Genomic DNA, 18,698 nt, shown 5'->3' with positions numbered 1-18,698 from the left:
TCTTGGATAGTACTCGGAAGTGATGTAGATTATCCGACTTTCCGACATAGAACTGGGTGATGAAACCAGGAATGTCCGAGCACAACTGAGCCACATCACACTTGCTTAGATCACAACTGCCCATCACTATCTTACTGTTGATTTAAGAAATAAAATCAAATTCTTCAATGCATAATTTTAAAGCCCCCACGTTGTTCCTTTAAAGCAAACAAGATTCCGGCCCCCTGCTGGATCAGACCTTCCCTCTGAAGTGCTTTGAGTCTATCTAGAATAATCTGTCTGGCAGAGACTATTTTACATCTCCACTTCTATAGCTGTGTTGTCGAAGAAAACACACGTGTGACGCACTATAAAATCTGTTGTGAAGCAGCTTCTAAAAAGGGAATATTAATTCTTTTTCAGGTAAACCTAGCTTTCATTTTTGTGTTGCATTTTGACACACAAGGCTTTCGATTTTGAATCGAATGTTTCCCCTCCTTCTACACTCCACTTCAACAAAAACAGTGGTGTGAGGGGTGGCATGACTTAAGGCCCTGCTCTAGGAAAACTCTTTCATGTCACTTAGGTACCAAAAGTGAGTCAAGCTGATGGTCACATGAGGTACTATAAATACTAAGTAACATCAGTGGAATGGCAACATTGAGAGCATATGATCGTCCTCATCCTATTGCAAACATTTTTTTTTTAATGGCAACAGTCGGGGGACTGACAAATTGAATTCAACTGAAGCACCTAATGTTTCAACCTAAGCAGTTGTGACCCGATCAACAGAGTGAGATTGTGTTGAACTCAGAGCGTGTGCTGTTGTGTAGTTGAAGTTTCTTTTATGAAACTTTTCAGAAAATCTGACATATAATTCTTTTATTCTTTTAAAAAAACACGGACAGAATTGGCTTCAGCCACGGCTGTTGATTGATTTGAAACGCCTTTCCCCCCACAGAAAGCCAGTTGCGTTCCACTCGCCATTGTGGAGCCGGCATGTCAAACTGCACCAGAGGGCACCAAAAACTAGCTCACCAACAAAGCATGTTGATTTCATGACCTTCAGAGACTAGTGTTCAAGCCTTGCCGCTTGACAGGCAAGCAAGTGGACATTAGAAATGTCAAGAATTTGTCAGGAAAAATCGTCAAAATTGAGGCAGGTAGAGGAGGAAGGGATGAAAGACGGGAACGTGGATGAGTGTGGCTCATGTGTGTAGCATGTCAGAGGCGATGAAAGATGTGTTGAAGCTAACTGCAGGTTAGCTTTACGCTACAATTAACCTTTAATAATTAAAAAGGTACACTGATTTCAGATGCAGTCTAAACTACCTATACCATAAAGAATTGATCAATAAATATCGATTTTGTTGAGCCCGTTTCTGGAAGTTCGGTCCCCTGGTGTGGCCCAGCTTGACATCCCTCGTCCGTTTATCCTATAACAAATGATCTGTTCAGTCTCTCAAGACTTCTGGGACTAAATTAGTGTTTGTTTTTGTACAAGCAACATGATATTAAACTAGCAATGTCAATATAAATCAGTTCACATTCTGTTGTCATGTAGGTCACGATTTCTTTTTATGATGACATCTTAGATGATACTTGTGATTGATGATGTATATTGTGTTTGGTTGTTCAAGAAACTGCGTAAAAGTAAAAAAAAAAATTAATATATGATTCAAGATAATGTGATCTTACTTTCATGTAGAATGTTTTAAGATTATTATATTATTTGTTTTCAGGAGTAAACTCTATTAACCACACTGGTTCATGTAGTACTAATAGCAGTTCAGAGACACATTATTTTGTATATTACAAAACATTATGGCTAATAGCTTTTCTTTGGATGTTGGAGATGTTTGCTCTAGATGACTGAAACTCTTGCCCATTTAGACTGGAATACTTGCATCACATTATTGGTTAGTGTTCTAAGATTATTATTATTGTTTTTTTTTTTTTTACTACAAATTAAAACTATGTGAAGAGGCTTGAATTTCTGATGTCGAGATGCAAAGTCAAACTGGGAACAAAAATGTAATTTTATTCTATTGTGATCAAACTGGAGATAAAACCTGGTTTTAAAGAAGTGAAGTCTCACACTTCTAAATGAGACGTATACTCAGTCCAACATCTATTTATTTCTCTCCATTTGTCATTTTCTTCATTCTCTTAACTGGTGGATTTGACCCAGTCCCAGCCATCATTCAGGGATACTTCTCCACTGAGGGAAGTGGAAGCCTGCTAATGAGCACACAGAGACCCCCTCTCACCTCCAGTGTCTTTTGCCCCTGCGCATATCTTATCAAAATCAGAGCAAAGGTTATGTCTAACAAGAAACCCCTGGTTCATCTTCATTCACGGCGGGGTGTCTGTGTTCCAGCGATCACTGAAATGACGACAAAACTAACGGCATACGTCTCTGTCCTTGACATAGATGATTTAAGTGCAAGTCCTGGACGGATGTGGAGTGTCATGAAGAGAGCGAGAAGCACTGACCTAGGTCGTTCAGGTTGCAGTAGGCTCTCCAATCCGAGCCGCTTCTGCTTTTCAGGGTGCTCGACTGTGGAAGGAAGGTCGACAGGCTGCTGATATGAACGCAGGAAATCTGTCATTTAGTTGCGTGCGATCTTACTTTGAGGGTGAGGGTGCCGTCCAGGTTGCTGGAGATGGTTGACACGACATTGCACTGAGCCACTGTGTGGTAGCTGGGGTTGGAGAAGCACTGGCCGCTGCTGTTCTGACTTTGATTGACCTCTGCCGCGCTGGTCTTCATGGCAACAGTGCTGCCACACTCTGATGGTGGACAAAACATACAGGCATCTTTTTAGTGAGCTGATGAGGACTTATCGGGAGTCCTCAATGAGCGAGAGAGAGAGTCAAGAACTTGGTGTTCTCATAATAAAGACCTGACAGATACAAGAGCCGAACCACTTTGTTGGCATCTCTGTTCTTTTTGTTTCAGTCATTCAAAATTGTACCGGTATGTGACCGATAAGATGTTCATATTCTCCATTTAAGATGAACCTGAATCTTATCTTTGGTGAGGAATTGCTGTTTCTTTAAAAAATTGAAAAATGGAAAATGTACAAATAGAGGGAGTGGAGACTGTACATTCCTAAATAAGTTAGAAAATAAATAAGTTGGGGCTTTGAACTTTCCAAAAATAATACCACAAAATGCTTTATAGTCTGTTTCTATCTTTTATTTTCCACATTAAGTCACAAATGGACAATAAATAACTATTATTAGCACTGTTAAGCAAGTATGCTGCTTTGAAAGTAGATGTTGGAAATGTTGTCTGACTGAATTATATAAAATCAAACAAGATTTGAACGAAGTTCTACACTGTTTTATTTGATGATTTGTGATGAACTATCCCTTCTATAGTGTATGATTTGGTGTTCAGGTCAAGCATCAACCATGAGATTCCAGACTATCACTGCTCATTGTTGGGTGCCCTGTAAAGTACATCATTGCAAGAGTGTAGGACCTGTTTCCATTCCAATCTGTTTGGATCCAGTTAATAGTGAACATCAAACTGGAATCATTTTTATTTGAAAGGAAAGGATATATATTTTTGGCACTATTTGTAAATATGCACTTTCATTTTCTTTGCTGTGAAACTTTGATAACTCAAAGAAAACACCTTGGAAATATTGAAATTTAAGAAAGGTGAATAAAAATAATCAGGCAGACAGACTTTGTTATATCATATTTTGATATACAATATATGATTTAGTTAAGGTGAGAAATAGCTAAATGAATAAATGCATAAATAAATAAAATCTTTCTTATCTACTTTTGGTGATTATTTTTTCCCCATCTATGTGGGATATTTTACTTGTATTTTAACCTGTTATCTTTGTCCAATTGGTGTCGGTAACTTTCTATATACAAGATATTACTTCACATAAAGAGCCACGTACAGTAGATTGGCTTGAGGAAGACAAGTTTTGCTCAGGTGAGTGGTGTGGTGAAGCTTCACATTCCAAGTCCTTTTATTAAAATTTACAAACAACTGAGTTCATGTTGTTGGGCGACTGCTATTTGCTGGGTAATTTATTCTGGGTGTCAATAAAACTCAGAGGAGAAATGCAAATGAAGACAACCTAAAGGCTTTGTCATATTCACCGCAATAAGGCTTCAAAATACCACATGAAGTGACATTTCCAGTCAGTCGACAGGAGCGAACCATAGGACTCAACACTAGTCGCCTTTTTTATGAGCATATATTGGTAACTCATATGAAATATAAATTCAAGAGCGCACGTATTTAGTTTCAATAAGCTGAATGACGTCTGCATTGAAAATGAGTTGGTGCTGAGGCTGATCTCACCGGAGAGGGAATAGTCGGCATTGTTGATGTGCATGGCTTGTGTGTAAGACACACTGGGCTGGATCTCATGCCCTTTGTCCCGCTGCCTCTGTCGGTACCAGACGAACAGACTGAGCATGGCCATGATGATGAGCAGCAGGAAGATGATGCCCATGACGGCTCCCGCAGACTGTCGCTCCGACCCCCGTGCCGGGCTAATTTTGGTGTAGGGGTTAAGCTCTTCCATCATCAGAGCTGCTACAGAGAAAACACTCTGAGTTGGTGGAGGGGACACTTTTGGACAACATCTGGCTCATACGTCACCTTGATCACAGCGGATGCCTTTATATCCAGCGCTGCAGTAGCAGGTTCCGGTCACATAGTCGCAGGTGGCGTTGTTGAGACACTCACACAGCTGCTGGCAGCCGTAGCCAAATGTACCAGGAGGACACTCTGCATGGAGGGGAGTTCAGTTACGGAAACCATAAATGCTCAGGGGACTATTAAAGTGCTGGAATTTTCACTCAAGGACCGGTTTTATTTATATCCTGATGCACTTCAGAGCCCTTTGTACGTGAGCCCGTTTGCTTTGCTAACACCTGGAATGTTTATATAGCAGATCCGTCTCAGTGAATTTCTGGGCCACTCAACTCTGCTCGCAGCCCGTCCCGATGAACCCAGTCCGACAAGCGCAAAGTCCCGTTGAGTGATCGCAGTCGGCACCGTTCTGACAGCGGCAGACTTCAGCGCAGTCCTTCCCATAGAAGCCTGAAGGACAACCTGGTGGAGACATTGGTGAAATGTTGGAGAGACAAAGAGATAACAAGACAATGTTGGGAGCCAAGGACGTGTTGCCGCGGGACTGAAAATCGATATCTGTCGAAGTCTCTTCCGCATTCACAATCAGGGACGAGGGCCAAATGAATGGAAATAAAACATTTCCTGCCTCAGCAGAAAATGCAGATGTAGTTCACTACGGTGGGGGAAGAGCCCGAAGCTTGAGTCACAAACAGAGGACACTATTTAAAACCCTTTAGTTTAGATCCACTGACCGGGGTTGAAACTACACTTCCACTGCAAGCACATGATCCAGATGAGTAGACTGGATTTGGAAAACTAACAATAGAACTGGAAAAAAGGTCAAATTTGATACACGTCAGTAGCAAGTAACTAGTGTGAAACCAGTGTTGTACTTATGCCAAGTTCAGAAGACGAGAAGAACCCATCAACATGTGGAGTTCAACTCACCTTTATAAGTAAAGTTAAACTTGTCTTTACATAACAGCAAATACATTTATTTATTTATTTTTAATTCAGTCTATATCTGACATCAGGAGAGCTGGAGATAAACATGCCAACACGTCTGATTGTAGCGTTGTAATAAAGAAATATGTATCTATTAACACTGAAAAGGTTGAGTTTGGTGGACGTCTACACTATCTCAGAGTTATTCTCGTATTTCTTGCACTTAGTAGGTGGAGCTTTTGGTTTAAAAGATGCAGAGAGGTTTCATTGAAATAGTTGTTCAGAGCCAAAGACTGTACAGCAGACAGTGCCACCTAGTGACCTATAATAATTAGGCCACTGTTTCATGAAACCACATCAACCCATCACTAGTATTTACTCTACTGTAAATGTAAATTTTCCCTGAATTATGTCCCGATTTTGGCAATTCCGATATATTTGAAGTCACAATATCATGTCTCTTTTATAGGAAAGTCATGATGGACTTCATATTAACAATCGCATGAACATTTGCTAAAAGCAACTTGACCCACAACTTTGCTTAAGTTCACTTGATCATTTTGGTTTCGTTCATTCGTCAATTCTAAATAAATACAATAAAATGTTAAAGGCAGTGTACATTTGAACAGTTTCACTTAGTGATAAATTCGCTGATATCACGTGTTCATTCTTATTGGCAAGCAGGAGTTAATGCCTCACAACAATCATTCACAATGTTCAAAAGCAGTATTTATGATGAATCCCTCTTGTTCATCCTCAAACAAGACGCACAACTGTATAACAGATAATTACTTCTTCCGATATGATTCAAAAAGAATTGATTTTCCTCCCCTGATGAAATACAAGAACGCATCGCCTGCAGCTTTATACACTGAACAACAGCAGGTCCACCTCCACTGTCATGTAAAATTCTTCCTCAAAGGCTCCATGATATATAATGACCTAGTGCAACATGAATATGTATCGACCTCACAAAGCGCACACCTGACTAATGTGGATATGATTGGCCATCAATACCTTCATTAATCTCCTCCATCATGTGAGATATGATTATCATGCTAATCCGCACGCTCTACTGCTTGTTCAGCTCAATGCTCCTGCTACTGCTGCCCATGTAAACGCCGACTTCTCAGCCCGCAGCGTGAAAACACGGTCACTTGAGGTGACTTCGATTACTACGTGCAGGGAGATGAAACACAACAAAAGAAGCTGGATCATTTATTTACATCAATTCTGGAGATGAAGTGACTCACCTGAGTGTGTTGTGACAGAGGTAATTAAGTGTTAATAAATGGAAACGCTTCCCGGCTGCATGGATGAGCTGCAGCCAGCAGGTGACACTGTGTGGTAACTGAGAGAGACACTCACGCTGCGTGCAGTAGAGTCCAGTCCAGCCAGGGCCGCACCTGCACTCCCCATCGTAGGCACTGCACTGAGCTCCGTTGTGGCAGTTACAGGAGTTGAGACAGTCCGGACCCCAGTGCCCAGAGGGACAGGCTGCAGAGACACCATCAAGCACCTCATCACAGAGTGTGACCTCCAGCACATGAAACAGAAGCTTGTGAATTCCACGCACAGCGTCTGTGAAGTTCAAGCCTTTGCTCTTAATCACCTGCTTTTCTCTTCCATGTGATCAGAAGGGTGTCGTTTCATATTACCATGTGTTGGTGTTAGATCTATCAGATCATTATTTGTGGCCAGTTACCGCAATATATTATCCAGCATCAATTTCCCCCTGACATGATGGCTCAAAAGCTCCGCTAATGATTTTTGGTCAACTGCACGGTAAATCAAAGAGCATGATATATGAGAACAACCATTTAGAGCAAGGCAACCGCTGAGGTTGAGGGTCGCTCAGGGAAGGAGGAGGTTCAGATCAATGATGAATATGCATGAAAGGAAGAGTGAAGAATGTCGGCGGAGTAAATCAGCAGCTGATGGACAAAGGGAAGGAGTGAAGCCAAACCCTGAGAGCAGTCCTCTCCAATCCAACCGGGGAAGCACTGACACGAGCCATCGATCGGGTTACAGGTACCGTTGTTGGTGCAGAGGCAGATTTCAGCGCAGGCTCGGCCGTACCGGCCGCTTGAACACACTGCAACACCACAGGACGGGACATTAGCATAACAACCCTGCATCACAGCGAACCTTTGCAGCGCAGAATCATAGGTCAAGAATCTCTCTATGGCGTTTAAAGGAGAGCTCCATCACAAAGATAACAGTTAGCAAATAAAAACAATACTAATTTCCACTGCCGTTTCAGCTAGGATGAACTAAGAAGAAAAAAAAAAGTCTGAATCAAGAAGGCATTGCCTTCTGCAATATTTCAAACTGACGATGTTTGCTAGTGCTTTTATGTACACATTATAAACTCTTGGTATTGCTGGGAATGGTATGCAGAACAATAATTCCATGCTTGAATTATTAAAACAACAATGACACGGATCCAACAAAAATACAACATTCCGTAAAATGATTCTGAGGAGCCAGAAAAGGGTCAGCAATACATGAGGGAAAATAGATAAATTAACACTTAAAAATATAATATTTTAAATTATGCTTTTCTCAATGACTATTTTCTTTTTCCCTTAAATTTTATGATTCAATTCCATTGTTTTGTTTTGTTTTTTCCAGTGGAAAGTGCCGTGCTACTGAACCCTTTCTGGCTCCTTATCATACGATAGCTTTGTTTTTAATGGGGTTGACCTCCCATCTGTATGTTTTAGGACAAGGGAGCAGCATTTCCAGATTTCTTTCTTTTTAGTGGCACCATCAGAGGACGTGTGATCCATGTTGGAATTCTGCTTTTGGAGTCGGGAGGGCTTTACTCTGTGTGTGGAGTTTACATGAGTACGTGGGTTTCCTCCATACACACGTGGGTGAGCATCTGTCTGTGTACCACAAGGACTGGACCTTGACAGGGAGTTCGCTTCTCACACCAAGCGATAGGCTCCACTCTCTGCAACTCCATTAAGAATGAAGGCAGAAGAAATTGATGGAACGCTTTGTAAATGATTGAAAATTGAAATGAAAAAAATGAAAAAAAAACAAATACTTTTCTAAGACTTTCATGTTAGACAGGTAGTCAATTTTGTCTATATTTTGAACAAAATAACCTAATTTCTCATCCACCCACCTGCTCCACCCCCTTTCTAGTTTCTCCAATTATAATCCAAACAGAAGACTGTTCATTTAAAGAAAACAGTGAGCTATATTCCATTCTGGAGTACGGCAACAAGCAGTTGTGCTAACACAACACTATTGTTTATAAGGTTGCACATTGTTGCTACTGGTGTAAGATGACTATATATATATGTACTGATGCTGAAGAGGGCATCTAGATCAAGTCAATTCCAGATACCCAGAGGGGAGTTTGAAGTTCAAAAACGCACATGTGAAAGTCGAAAGGTACTGCTACATAGCATAATATTCGTATGTGCAATTTGTAGTACTGTAATCCTGATTGAGTGTTGAGGTTTCATGAAACAGTGTCCTAATTTTGACAGGCCACTAGATGGCACTGTCTGCCATATAATTTCTGGCTTTGAACAACTATTTGATGAAATTTCACATTATTTTTAAACCAAGAGCACCACCTACTGAGCTCTGAAAATCCTGACACTGTTTCATGAAGCCTCATCGCCCTATCACAACTGTGTAGTTTCTCTGGATTAAATCTCCATAGGACGACACAGTCGGATGCTTTCTGAGGTGTCTGAAACACCCCAAATACTCTTTGGTAACTAGTATAATATTGACAAATTAAAAGTATAATAAGTCACATCAGCAGCTTATTGAAGTGGACATCAGCTTCAATGAAGAGACCCGTCTTATGGAGCATCATGTCTTATGCAAGTGGACATGAAGTGATCTATTTAGACAAAAGGAGGAGTCAATCACAGCCCCGAGTGGCAAAACTGCCCCATTTTCGCTCACAAGAGAGGATGAGTGATGCGCCACAGTATTAAAATAGACTGTGTACACAGTGGTCTGAGTGCATTTTTAATGAAATTAATATTTCAGAACTCCCCCGCTGACTTTAATAAAAAATGTCATTTTCAATGAAACCTCCATTGTGTTTTCGCCTTGGTGCCTGGGACAAACTCAACCAAGGTGTTTCTGACCATCAGGATGGAGGGGGGGGCGCACATCAAAAGAGCCGGTATAAAAGAGAATAGTCCAACGTTGGAAATATCAGATAAGGCAGCAAGCAGGCTGAGAAGGAGACGACTCGCACTCATTTTCTTGTGTGGTGATTTTAATGATTACAGTTCAACAGGCTTCCCCCTCTTCTTGAGAGCTCTTTCATGCTCCTTCAAGCGGGCTGTCATTAGGCCGCGAGGCTGGCTCCCCCTGTACCGCCGTTTCAGGGGATTCGAGCCGCAACACACCGGGAGAGCTTCATTAAGACGGGACTTTGCGTGCTGGACACAGTTCAAGTAATACTGCTGATGGAGTTCAACAAGAGGGGCAACGTGCATGTTGTTGGCACCTGCGACGCATGTTCATCATTCATTACGCTGCACTCAAATTAGGAATGGCATATGATTTTTCTTTTTTTCTTTTTCCCCCTCTTTCTTCAAATAACCAATTAAACTTTTATTCACAGACTTTCCTCTGAGTCATGAAAGAGAATGGGAAACATTCTCACATCCTGTTTTGGAAAGTCAGAATATGAGAAGTTAAATTAACAGTAAAAGTTTTCCTTTACATTTTGAAAAAGATTTGTCGAGAAAATGAATTATCTGTTAATAACAATCGTGTTGATGGAAGGGTATGTTAGCTTCTGTCCGTCATGTAGTAAGTATTTTTCGGATTTGCTGAGTCACCAGTTGCAAGGAAAACCTGAGTTTATATTGACTTCTTTTCATTCCAGGTTTCACAGATGTATGCCACATAAATATGGTGGCTGACAAACATCTCAGTGTTAACCTTTTGGAGTGTGGGTGGAACCACATGGGCCCAAAGGAAACCCACATTAGCACAGTGAGCAAATATAAGCACTCAACACAGTCCACAAGCTGGATTAACGCACGAGATCTCCCTAATGTGAAGCGATGGGACTGACACCAATTGTGCTGCCAAGAGTCAGGCTTCTTGGAGAAAATGGGCGCCTGGGTTACTGTCCCTCATCATCACATCGTGCAATTGACCCAATTTCTCTGCTCTCTCAAGCTGTACTTTGGAGTTCAGTTTTATTTTTACAGTTACAGAAAGAAAGCTGTGAAAACATGAGCCGCTGTCTTGAATGTATTGAAGTGATCACCTGCTGAACACCTCACTCAGGTTTCAGGGGACTTCAACCCCTTGAGAAATGGTTCAATCACTTTATGTCCCTTTGTTCTTCAATACAAATTTTGATCAACTGGAGGGTTTACTTGTTTAAATCTGTGATGGAGTTCACAGCACATTGACAATAGGACAAAAAAAAATACTATTACATTTCTGTGTGTTCAAATTGCTACATGCATCCATGAGTCTTGTGAAGGACTTATCCCACTCTCCAGCGTATGTGCCACCAACATGTTTCCACTCCTACTGAGTGAGATGTGCGACTTATGTCCAGGAACACTACTGCCACCTGCTGTCCCGTTGGGCTCATCACTATTAAAGATATTTCAAATCCTCAGATGGCATGAAATTACATGGATAATATATAGCGGTATCATAATGGGAAAATTCTTGGGTATACAAATCCCTTTTTATTTTAGATCCTCTGGCTCAACACCAGTGTGATGAAGTTTTTCACCATTTAAATGTACATTTCTCAACTGAACTTAAGACTGAACCGCCATCAAAATCCAAGTTTTAATAATTATTGAACTGTCCAATGAAGGCGAGCATGAAAAATATTTCATGCTATATAATAAGCCGGCGTGTCTACGTCGAGCGCTGTCAAGCCCTCAACCTCACTCTGCTGTTTGCAGTTTCAATTCAGAGGTCTATAGTCACCTTATCCTCACTTGGTTCTGAAAATCTGAACACTTCTATGAGAACTTCCCGCAGTTTTGCCATCTTCTCGATGAATGAGTGGCTTTCTTGGTCATTTTCCAAATAACACTGTGTGGATTCAAAAAGCAACAATGACCTGATGGAAAACAGTGTGGTCAGAATGCGGGAAAAATACTTGAATGCAAAGTAAAGTTTAGAGAATAAGTGTGGCCAATAATACAAGCAGGTTCTGCAAGTCATCTTGTTCAAAATAATAATAATAATAATAATAATCATCATCATCATCACTTGTATGAACTTGTCTTATTTCCTGCGTTGTAATTCATATTTGTTGTTTACAACATTCTAGAATGATGGATTTAAACGTAAAGTTACTGTTGCATAACTTGGTAGCACATGAATGGCGATTTCACCCAGAAACACTATTGACGCCCACCAACGTAGGACGAGGGAAACTTCAGCCGAACAATAACAACAAACAAACAGGTAAAATCACCAGACAGTTTTGTTCCAGAGTGGTTTTGACAGACACTCATGCAGTACTGTATCAAGCACGTTTTTTATTAACCTGTCAAAAGAGCACAGACGGATACTTGCCTTGGTTGCACAGCGAGCCGGTGTAGCCTGACAGACACTCACAGTGGCCTGTTATGTGGTGACACGGCCCAGTGCTGTGCACACACTGTGGGCACGACTGGCTGCAGCGGTGCCCATAAAACCCAGGAGAGCAGACTGCAGCCGCGAGAGCATGTCAGGAGAGGAGAGGGACTCAGTTAACAATGTACCCAGAACAAGAGGTATATTAATGAAACGGGGGCTTGACAAGAGCGATCAAGGGAGGGAAGGGAAGAATCAAGTCTGGACGAATTAAAGCAACAAAGCCGGAGAGAGACAGCGAAGGGAGAGGGGAAAAATGCCTGACTTTAATGTAATTCCAGCTAAGAACCATGAGACGAGGCGAGAGGCTCCTTTTAATGTTCAGCCTTCACAGCGGTCTGATTGTCTATAAATGTCAGGAAACACACCTGTGAGTTAATAATGAAGATTTTATTGAAGGGATGTGAGCAGTGAGGGCATTCAGAGGGCTTGTATAAATGAAACATTTTGTACAGAAACTACCTCATCAACTGTGCATCCGCAATTACAGCCTCAAGGTTATACTAAAACATATTCAGAATTTAATATAGGAAAAACACTCATATGTGCCATGATTCCAGTTTATGGCCATTCAGAGAGATGTCTGCTTGAAATGTATATCTAGACTACCTGATCTGCGGTGCGTTTCATGTGAAAAGACAACTTTTCACAGCGCCTCCTTTACGGTCTTACAAGGACAGTAGCCACTGTTGCTCACACACACAAGAGACAAGCATTCGCATGATGAGAGGAAGTTCACTCGATAAATGCTGATGAGGAGTATAAATAATCAAAAGGACAATTAAAGACGAATATTTAGTCAATATCAGGAATGCATTACCTCATTGTTAAAGGAGCCCCTATTGTGCTTTTTTTATTTCAGTGTCTATAGTGTTATCAAGATGAAATCTCACCTAAATAATATAGTTTATAATACAATTTTCTCAGCAGTTTGCATCACGTGTATTTATTTATTTTTTTTCTTTAGGAAATTTGATGAATAGTACTTGCACCTGGTTCTGCTGCTGGTTGGACTTTTCGATGACGATTATGACATGGTTTCACGTGATTTCACAAGGTTTTGGTTTGCTTACATGTGAGTAGATTAAATATGGTTATTGATCACGCATGAAATCAAGAGTAATGAATCAGTTCTATTACTTGAATGGGCCCCGGGCCCCTTCGTTCTGGGAAAGGTGGGCCCTGAGATCTAAAAGGTTAAGAACCCCTGCTCTAAATTCAGCTATGGCGATCATTTTGTAAGCTTTAACTTGAGTTTGCAATAACAAACATTTAAAATTTTATTTTGATGCGAACCCTCTCTATTGCTATGTGAGATTTGACTACAAAAAAAAAAAAAAAAATGGGCAAAACTGTGATTTCAATATGTAAAAACAAAAAAAACAGAAGAAATAATTTTCATGTTTCAATGACAAGCAGAGGGAGTATAAAACTTTGAATTCATATTGTTGTTTACAACGGTTGTCATTAACATTTTAGAATGATGGATTTAAACTTAGAGTTACTGTTGCATAACTTGGTAGCACATTAATAGCGATTCCCTAAAAAGTGTCCATATGTGTAACTCAAAAAACAGCTTTGAAAAAGGAGTTTGCGTGCAGCTCCATGTACACAGACGTTCAACACAAATTGGTGTTTGAAGGTTTGCCACCGGGGAGTTCGCTTCTAATCAGCGCGCTCATCACTTGAGGCCGACTTCAGACAGACCCCACTCGGATTCGGCAGACGTCTCTCCCAGAGAGCTCGCCCTCTGAAGAGCGGCGGGTGAAGTCTCAGCGTCTCCCACGGAGAGCGGCTTGCTAAGGACGGGCCTGTGGAGCCAGTGTGTCTGTGTGGACACAGAAACGCTTCCATTTCTCCAACAGACGGAACAAGCCTGGAGCTCGACGGTCACATACCTCTGGGGGTAAATGAACTTTGATTCTTGGAGGGCAGTGATGAGGTGTAGACACTCAAGCACCTTTGATTGACAAATACGCGGATCAATCTTTTTACCTCTCTGCTCTACTTGAGTCAAGGTGTGACCAATGTCAAGTTTAGTTGCTGTTCTTGTGTTTCCTCACGCGACATGGATGTCATCAGTCCACTGAATTGCCGTTTTTAGGTGACGACTGAGCTGCCTACTTGGTGCGGCAATTCTTGAACCCAACAGCTATAAGCTGTTAACCCCCCCAACCTATTCCACACACATATGTTTTGCTATTTTTGTGAGGATTTCTCATTGACATAATGCTTTCCCCAGCCTCTCACCCTTAACTTAACTGTCCAAAACAAATAGCTAACTATGACCAGAACTCCAAAACAAACTTGCACCCAACTACAATAAAGTACTTGTCAAAACATTTCAAACCACTAAACCTCAGGAGGACAGGCCAAAATGTCCTCACAAAAAGGTAGTTTGCCAAGATTTGGTACTCATGAGTATGGCAAAACACACACGCACTTACACACACACACAAACCTGAAACAAACTTGGCTGACTACGGTTGTTGAGAATGTTCACATAGTTTCAAGTTTCTTTTCTGATATTTAAATTGTTCATACTTTTAATAATTAATTCACATAATAATATATTTATAAATATTTAAATACATTTGCACGCTTGCCATTATAATGGTTTTTGTGATATGCAGATGGTTTTACTGCTTTGTTTCTTCACACTACAGTCTTCTTTTGTCTGCCTATTTTGTGAAAGAGTATTCATGCTGGACAGTTCTTTTTGGTCTTTTTAGACCTGGTCTAACTTTAAATTTTTTTACTAGGCTCTTACCTCTGTATCACTCTAAGAATATAGCTTTTTTTCACCTATTATTGTGGATTTCCTTGAAAACACCTCCTTCATAACCCACGATACTGTGACTTAACTATACAATATTTCTGAAATAATAACTTGAAACACCATATTTTAAATTATTATTGCAAAAGGAAGTCATGTTTTTGTCAGCGTTTTTCTGTCTTTCAGTTAGCAACAAAACATGAAACGTTCTGAAGGTATACTGAATTTTAAGGAGACCTGAGAGAAGGTTGCGTCCAGGCCTTCCATCTCCATTTGGGAAAGTTTACAGGAATCGTAATTCACTTGATATGTAGTCAGGTTCATATCCTGGTCAGTAAATCCTTCATTTTCCATGAGACAACAATATGTTCTCAATTAGATTGTGCACTATATTGTTTTCAAGTCCTGTATTGAATATTATGTACTCATATTTAAACATCTCATCGCTGCCTTTCAACTAAATGTAGGGTATTGGTCGTCCCTCCACTGCTGAGAAGAGAAGGGGGATATTTTGAGCTTCTAAACCCGGTTTCTTACACCAAGCAGGCATTATACAGTCGCTGTTGCAACACCATGTTGGAATATTTTCGTTCATATTAATCATTTTGATCGTAGGAACACATCCCATGTTTAAAAATAACAAAAAACTTACTTCTTTTGCAAGAGGTTCCTCTGTAACCAGGTGCACACACACATGTTCCGTCTTCTGGAGAACAGGAGCCACCATTCTGACAGGAGCAGCTGACGGAACAGTTGGGTCCCCAGAAGCCTTGTTGGCATACATTATCACAGTGGATTCCTACGGGCACATTACAATGATACATATTCAGTGGATACACACTAAGAAGGCAGAGATTGATATGCTGGAAGTGTTCTAAATGGCCTGCCATCTGCAAAAGCACATCGCCACACGGCAGCATTCACAATGTCAGATCACTGAGGATCAGAACAGGGTTATTTACTCCGCATGGGTCCTCGATTGATTTTAGACCCAAAAGAAAAAGCTGCAGCTTGCAGTGTTGAGTTCATCCTTTCAGTTTCTTTTCTTCAAATGTATTTTACGTCTGATCTTGCAGGGGCGTCGTGCCAGAGCAGTTGTTGATTAACAAGGTTGCGTCTCCAGAGGGGTCGAGCTTGTCTTCCATTCTCTTTCAGCCGAGCCCAACTAGAGAACAGAGCTGAGGAGAAGCACTCGGGCTGCACAAGAGAGAGCATTCGAGGAGTGTCCCGGCACTTTGGAGTGGATCCATCCGACTGAGGCTGGACTCGCTCGCCATTCTCGCAACAATTATGTGACTGGCCTTCCTGCGACGGCGCGGTCACATGTACTGCCCATGAGATATTCACAGGCAAATCACACACTCCAGCCTTCTCTCACACAAACTCCAGCACGAGCTCTTGCCCCCAGTTTGAAGCCTCATTTCAAATTTCCTTTGAGTGGGAATATCTGAGAATGGAGTGGCCATTAGAGCGGCATAAGAGCAGTACCTTTGAATTAAACCTGGACTGAACTCTGGGGACCGACGCTGCGCGCTAACCTTAAGGCGAGAGCAGTGCAGGGAAGCAGAGGAAGTGTTAAATGCTGATGAGGAGGGGGCCCAAACAAGGTCATCAAAAGAAAGGCAAGACTTGCACGGAGCGTTTGAGGATCGACTGGGTCTGGCACAAAACACAGTGACTGTACTGACTGAAAATTAATGCAGGCTGATTCTCCAGTCTAATGGCGACAAACAGAGAAGCGTTGGATGCCTCCTGAGTGAGGAGAAGAAAGACCCGGAGACGCTCGAGCTGAAGCCTCTTCAAAAGGGGCTTTTTGCCAGAGGTCTCACTCGCCAATTTGTTCAAAGTGAGAGCAGCAAAGCAAAGCTCCCTCACCCTCTTTAACTCTCTCTCACATGCTCTCTTCAAGTGCATCTAAACACACATCACCTGCTCTTTTCAATGGACTGGAATCTTTGCAGCATAAAGGTGAAGTCCTATTTAACCGGCTGACCACAAAAGCATGCTGTGATGGAAGATTTTTGCAGTCACGTCAGGAAAATATTGTTGATTATATTAATTATGAATGACGTAAAGTTATATATTTATTATTCCAGAAAAACACAAAAATAAATGTACGTCAAGGAAGTCTGTAAAGTCAATGCTTGTGATCCCAACATGCTATCAAACTGAAATGTATTGTAACTTGTAACTACTAAGTGACACAAAAGGTGTTCAGCAGATACTACTAAATATATTTGAAGGTATTTACTGACAGCTGCACGTTTGAAAATGAGCCTTCAGTGAAGGTTATTCTCTGGAGTCTGGTGCAAACAAGCATGGGAAGCAGTCAGTCCTGACCCTGAAGAGGATGAGCCGCCGACACAGGGTCAAAGTTCAACATTGGAGGGTGGGAGATTGCACATGATGAGCTTTATTTTGTCCTTGGTCGTCCTTTTCATCTCTCATTTTTCTATGATGAGGTCTTCCTCAGCCGCTTCATATGGCTGAAGTCCCCCATGTTCTGGCGAGGTGTGAGAATGGCGGCAGAAGTCAGCTGCTTCACCAGTGGAGCCATCCGGACTGTGTCTACTTGTAAACAGCTTGTTACTGTATATGATGTACTCAGTCTGTGGTGTCATTTCTAATTCAACATTCAATTCATGAGCATTGCACCTGTTCCCAGTGTAGTCAGTTGATGGGCAATACTATGGAAATGCTGAGGTGTGGTTACAAAATCAAAGCCTTGAAATATCACACATGAAATGTGTTGTTGAAGAGTGCAAATGAAACCAACTGCTCTCATCACCACACTGAGGTTGCCGCAGGGTCACAGGTGCTGAGAGACTATCGATCACTCACCTGCAGTATTTGAACCACAGTACCTCCCTTCATTACAAACCAGTTGAGATATTGTTGTCCACTTATGTGAAATGCTTGCTACTATCCAAGTAAAGAGCCAAAAAAGTAAAAATAAAAATCCATTTATATACCAGTTGAAGAGGAGTGATTATGATACAAAAGTCGAGGGAGTCCAAAAACATATAAAATATTTAAGAAATACTCTGCTTTGCTGATTTCAAACACAGAAGCTTCAAACAACAGTCTACACATTTACAAAGAGGAGCATGACAGCTCACCAAACATTTGTAGAACAAACACTCTGGTAACCTCCAGTGCTTCTGCCAACAGTCCAGCTCTGTGTGGGTTCCTTTCATTTTCTAGCGTCCATGATTTAAGTTTGTATGAATTTGTGTTTATCAGACCCATGGTGCCCCCTAGTCTTGCACCCCGGTGACTCAATTAAGGCTGACAGATGGTCCCGACCCGTGCAAGATTCAGAGCGTGAGAGGCCGGCTTCGCCAGGTCCACTCTTGCAGATAATAAAACCACATTGTCTCCCAGAAAAAATGCCCAGAGCCCCGGTGGCTGAATGGAGCCGGCCGCTGGGAGCTCACAGTCTTGACCTTTCCAGCGGATTCTATTCCCCCCTCGAGTGCAGACCCGCACCCAGATTCACAGAGCGAGCCGTCCTCGGCATGCCTCCTCAATCTGACATTCTGAGGCGCCGCCTCATCTTTGAGCATACGGAAACCTTGCTGTGACATTCACACTTCACCACCGCGAATGACAAGAAACAGCAAGTTGACATGTGTCAAATGTGAGCTTGAAGGAAAACAAGAGCTGAAATGCAAGAAGATAGCCAAACAAGCAGCCGGCGTGTCTACGCCGAGCGCTGTGAAGCCCTCAGCCTCACTCTACGGTTTGCAGTTTCGATTCAGAGGTCTATAGTCA

General features: G+C 41.6%; 1 protein-coding gene across 5 annotated transcripts in view; it reads right to left on the bottom strand.

The window, feature by feature from the left end:
* megf11 (multiple EGF-like-domains 11) overlaps positions 1-18,698 on the bottom strand; it is a 136,040-nt gene that overhangs the window by 6,000 nt on the left and 111,342 nt on the right. For 3 of the 5 annotated variants that reach the window (XM_053885215.1, XM_053885219.1, XM_053885217.1), the window contains 9 exons: positions 15,577-15,723; positions 12,089-12,223; positions 7,506-7,634; positions 6,908-7,036; positions 4,946-5,074; positions 4,619-4,747; positions 4,316-4,552; positions 2,612-2,772; positions 2,476-2,539 (listed from right to left, as the gene is read on the bottom strand). In XM_053885215.1, the coding sequence (XP_053741190.1) occupies positions 2,476-2,539; positions 2,612-2,772; positions 4,316-4,552; positions 4,619-4,747; positions 4,946-5,074; positions 6,908-7,036; positions 7,506-7,634; positions 12,089-12,223; positions 15,577-15,723 (1,260 nt within the window). The remainder of the gene's footprint in view (positions 1-2,475; positions 2,540-2,611; positions 2,773-4,315; positions 4,553-4,618; positions 4,748-4,945; positions 5,075-6,907; positions 7,037-7,505; positions 7,635-12,088; positions 12,224-15,576; positions 15,724-18,698) is intronic. The other 2 variants (XM_053885218.1, XM_053885220.1) reach the window with 1 other exon arrangement.

This window comes from Synchiropus splendidus, chromosome 14 (genome assembly GCF_027744825.2).
Source record: "Synchiropus splendidus isolate RoL2022-P1 chromosome 14, RoL_Sspl_1.0, whole genome shotgun sequence".
NCBI classification, from domain to species: domain Eukaryota; kingdom Metazoa; phylum Chordata; class Actinopteri; order Syngnathiformes; family Callionymidae; genus Synchiropus; species Synchiropus splendidus.
The sequence above is the reverse complement of the archived record's forward strand: the minus strand, read 5'-3'. Positions and strand labels throughout refer to the sequence as shown.